This window comes from Pseudomyrmex gracilis, unplaced genomic scaffold (assembly GCF_002006095.1).
Source record: "Pseudomyrmex gracilis isolate BER0280 unplaced genomic scaffold, ASM200609v1 scaffold_691, whole genome shotgun sequence".
Classification (NCBI taxonomy): Eukaryota; Metazoa; Arthropoda; class Insecta; order Hymenoptera; family Formicidae; genus Pseudomyrmex; species Pseudomyrmex gracilis.
Window position 1 is genome coordinate 53,697 of NW_018021275.1, and position 4,696 is coordinate 58,392.

Here is a 4,696-nt window from a genome sequence, read left to right on the forward strand (position 1 = left end):
ATTTTGTTGTATACTTTATATATACTGTGTTCAAATCTAGAAGAGAAACGGGACTTCCGTCCGTTTGGTGCATTTTCTTTATCAGAAAACCTCTCCACTTTACAGCCAGTAGAGTTGTTCTGCGGGTGTCCGCCAATCCCGCACGCAACGCTACCCGGGTCGAAATTTTGATGCTATTTTCAAACTTTTGAAGATACTTTGAGCCTATTTAGCTGACCAATATACTTATTTAAACCTACTTTGACGATTATATTTATTTACTCCTCTTTTGAACCTTTAATTTTATAAATTTTACGTTACTCCTATTTTGAACCTAAAAACATTCTCAATATTTTGGTGATTAAAGTAGGTTTTTTTTACATAAAAAAAAAACATTTTTTAACATAAATGTAATATAAAATATATTTGATTTAAATATAGCATTGTTTGAGACAAAAACTTTCGCGTTGGAAAAATGTACTTCATAAGAATAATAAATAATTAATAATAATAAGAAAAATATTTTTATCTATTGTTGCAGATACATTGCACTGCAATANTGTTGCAGATACATTGCACTGCAATATTTCTAATAAAATAATAATTTAAACAAATAATAAATGAAATGTGTATAGGATAGCTTGACAATAAATAGATAAAAATAATCACATTTTAGTAAGAAACAAGTAGTTTTGCGAACTGAGTGCAGGGGCTGCGAATACGACAGAGGCGTCTCGAGTTCGAATCTTGCTATCATTTTAGGATTATTTCAGATCCGGTTCCTTTCAATGGAGTTCATCCGTTGATTAGCGAGCTGAATCGAGCCTCCAAAAATTAATTCGAGTGAAATTTTCGAAGCTGTGAGGGCGCAAGCCGCAAATAATTTTTTAAGTGAAGGTTTAGGCTTATTTAACTTGACAACATTTGTTGAATCTAAAGAAACCTTTCTCTCTGTGTAGGCTCAATAGAGGTTTTAATTGAATCTATTTTACTACTTTAGCTTCTACATAAAAAGAACCTACTTTAATTCTAATTTGGAGAAAGTGGAAATTTGTGACGCTTTTAGGTTTAAAAAGCAGGAGTAAATTTTATCCTTGCAATTGAACCTACTTTTACTATCGTAACTCCTATTATATAGTACAATGAGATGTTCATCAGAGGGTCAAAATTTTGACTCGGGTATCCTTATTTTAGCCGCATTTTTTATCTTATGCGTAGAATTCTTTTGTTGATATGAGAATAATTATATTTAGTATGACAAAGTTATAAAGTGAGATAAAAAATAAATTTTAAAGGAACTGTAAATAGCTTGCGCGTATTTGCGCATACACAGAGAGAACGGTTTCTTTAACCCATTTGCATCACAAAGAAAAGTCAAAAATTTGTTCTTATCACCAAAATTTGAGAGAGAGAGAGTGAGAGAGAGAGAGAGGGAGAGAGAGCTGTCTAAGAGAGTAGAAGGGAAATAAAGTGCGTGAGGGGCCCCACCGCTGGACAGGCCTGGTATAAATAATATGCGCTTTGGTGATAAATTCCTAAGTAAAATGCGCGCATATATGCGCTTATGATGCAAATGGGTTAAATTTAATAATCTGATTTGTTTGACTCATATTTGTTGCATTCAAACAACATAATTTTATACCAAACAACAATTTTGTTAAATAAAAATTATATTGTTACGTTAAAATAAATCAAATTATTTGACGGAAACAATACAAATGTTTGAAATAATTTATTCCAACAAAATAATATTTTATTTGGTTTTAATAAGTATTCTTTAATAAAAAAAATCATTTTGTGACATAAAAGTAACAAAATATATTTAATTTAAATATAGCATTGTTTGAGACAAAAACTTTCGCGTTGTAAAACTGTACTTTAAATTATAAGAATAATAAATAATTAATAATAATAAGAGAAATATTTTTATCCATTGTTGCAGATACATTGCAGTGCAATATTTTTAATAAAATAATAATTTAAAGAAATAATAAATGAAATGTGTATAGGAAATGTGTATATGTGTTTTATCTACTTATTGTCATAGCTTGACAATAAATAGATAAAAATAATCACATTTTAGTAAGAAACAAGTAGTCTTGCGGACTGAGTGCAGGGGCTGCGAATACGACGGAGGCGTCTCGAGTTTGAATCCTGCTATCACCTTAGGATTTTTTCAGGTCCAGTCTCTTTCAATGGAGTTCATCAGTTAATTGGCAAGCTGAATCGGGCCTTCAAAGATTACTTCGAGTAAAATCTCGAAGTTGTGTGAGGGCGCAAGCCGCGAAAAAGTTTTTTTTATTGAAGTTTTAGATTTATTTAACTTAACAAAATACTTTGTTTGAAATTCAAACAATCAGAATGTTTAGTTCAAAATCAAGGTTGTTTGGACTATTCCAATGAAATAATTTGTTTGGATTTAACAAAATTTGTTAAATCTAAAGAAACCGTTCTCTCTGTATAAACATTTTTCTAGTTTTAATGCAGCTGCACCAAGTTATTTACATTAAACAGTTCTTTTATTATTATTATTATTATTATTATTATTATATGTTTTCGGTTATAAATGAAAATTTATAGGGTTTCTACTTTTTGTTTAACCTTTACGCTGCCGGAGCGTCTATATATATACGCTGTTGAGCAGCCTATCAAAACATGCATAAACTTCCACAAGAAGTATATATAAATACGTATAAGTACTTATATATGTACACTTATACACTCCCTCCTCCACACACACATACATACGCGCGCGCGCGCATACATATGTTGCCCTTGAATGTTACATGCTCAGTATTTTACAATTGACTAAGAACTCGGTACACATTATAATCCTATGCTTAGTTTCGATTTCTCTCACCAGGTGGCAACCCATCAAGTTTAACCCATGATAAGATTGTGCCCATGACCTTATATATAGAGAGGCCACCACCTTATCGCAAAACTCTGTATTAGATATATACGTGTTGCTCTCATTACTCTTTATTTTCTCGTGATATTTTTTCTTTTATCTAGTTTTTTCCGATTTTCTCAACTAGATAATTATAATGGATGTTGAAACTGTAGACTTTAGCAGTGGCNAATCANAACTAGAAAAATTCGATAATGAACATGATATGACTGGTGCATCTGAAGCTGTAGATGATGGCTTACTTATTGATATTGATGAAGATAATCCTGATGTTATCTATGATATCTTATTTTATCCTTCCATAAAAGATTTCACAGGTTCACCTGGTATTCAGAGTACTATTACTGTTCCAGATGATACTCCATTGTGCTACTTCAAAATTTTTTTCAATTTAAATCTTTTANAAATGATAACAGCACAAACAAATCTAAATCAGGAACAAAACCCTGAAGGCCCGCGAAAAAATATGAAGTCCTGGGAACCTCTTACAGTTGATGAATTACGGATTTTTCTTGGAACAACAGTCAATATGGGACACGTTCGAAAAAGTGCAATTCAAAATTATTGGAGCACAGATCCTCTGTTGGAAACTCCAATTTTTAGAAAGATCATGCATCGAAATAGATATCTCCAAATCTTGCGATTTTTGCATTTTTCAAACAACGAAGAAATAGTAAATCATCCTCTAAAAAAATTGAAACCTGTAATTGACGATCTAAGAGAAAAATTTTCAAATTCTATATTACCAGGACAGAATCTTTGTATTGACGAAAGTTTAGTTTTATGGAAAGGGAAGCTGTACTTCAAACAATTTTTACCGTTGAAACGACATCGTTTTGGTATCAAATTGTTTAAACTAATTGATTGTAAAACTGGAGTTTTGATAGATTTTATTGTATGTACAGGTTTAGATACCGATTACGAAAAGTTTAGTTTGGGTATTACTAGTGACATTGTAGCTCATTTCCTAAAAAATTTTTTCAACAAAGGTCACGTCATTTACGTGGATACTTGGTATTCATCTCCAGGATTGGCCGAATTTCTACATGACCGTGACACAGGAATCTGTGGAACTGTGAAGAAGAATAGGAAATTTATGCCAAGGTTAGAGAATAAACTAAATAAAGGTGAGATTCAAGTCGCACACAATGACGTCTGGTTAGTAATGAAATGGATGGACAAAAGAAAAGTTTACATGATCACAACAGTCCATGAAGTTAGATTTAGCCCTACCGATAAAAAACATTGGCGAACTAAAGAAGATATCGTGAAACCACTCTGTATCTGTGAGTATAATAAAAATATGGGAGGGATCGATAATATAGATAAGCAGTTATCTATGACAGAAACCATTAGAAAAACTATGAAATGGTATCGAAAATTATTTTTTCATTTAGTGGATTTGGCATTGGCAAACGCTCACGTATTGTACAATCAAAAAGTGGAAAAAAAACTTTCTTTTCTAGAATTCCGTATAGAAGTAGTTAGATGATTATTCAATCTTAAAGTTCATAAACATTCATATTTAGCTCCAACTCATTCACGATTAACAGGACGTCATTTCCTTGTTGAAATTCCTAACAAAGGTTCATCTGCAATTCTACAGCGTAAGTGTAAACTCTGCGCTATGAAGAAAATAAAACGACGCTCTAAGTATGAATGCAATATCTGTCACGAAACTCTATGTATTATACCGTGTTTTGAGACGTATCATACCAAATCCGAATTACCATAGAAAGATTTCTCAAAAGTAATCCAAAAAAAAAAAAAAATTTTTTTTTAAATTTAAAAATTTAAAAATAAATT

General features: G+C 31.4%; 1 protein-coding gene across 1 annotated transcript; it reads left to right on the forward strand.

The window, feature by feature from the left end:
* The first annotated feature begins 3,026 nt into the window (after window positions 1-3,026).
* LOC109861326 (piggyBac transposable element-derived protein 4-like) lies at window positions 3,027-4,382 on the forward strand. Its single transcript, XM_020440914.1, has one exon. It carries the CDS (start codon window positions 3,027-3,029, stop codon window positions 4,380-4,382), a length of 1,356 nt encoding a protein of 451 aa, XP_020296503.1.
* The last annotated feature ends 314 nt before the right edge of the window (window positions 4,383-4,696 follow it).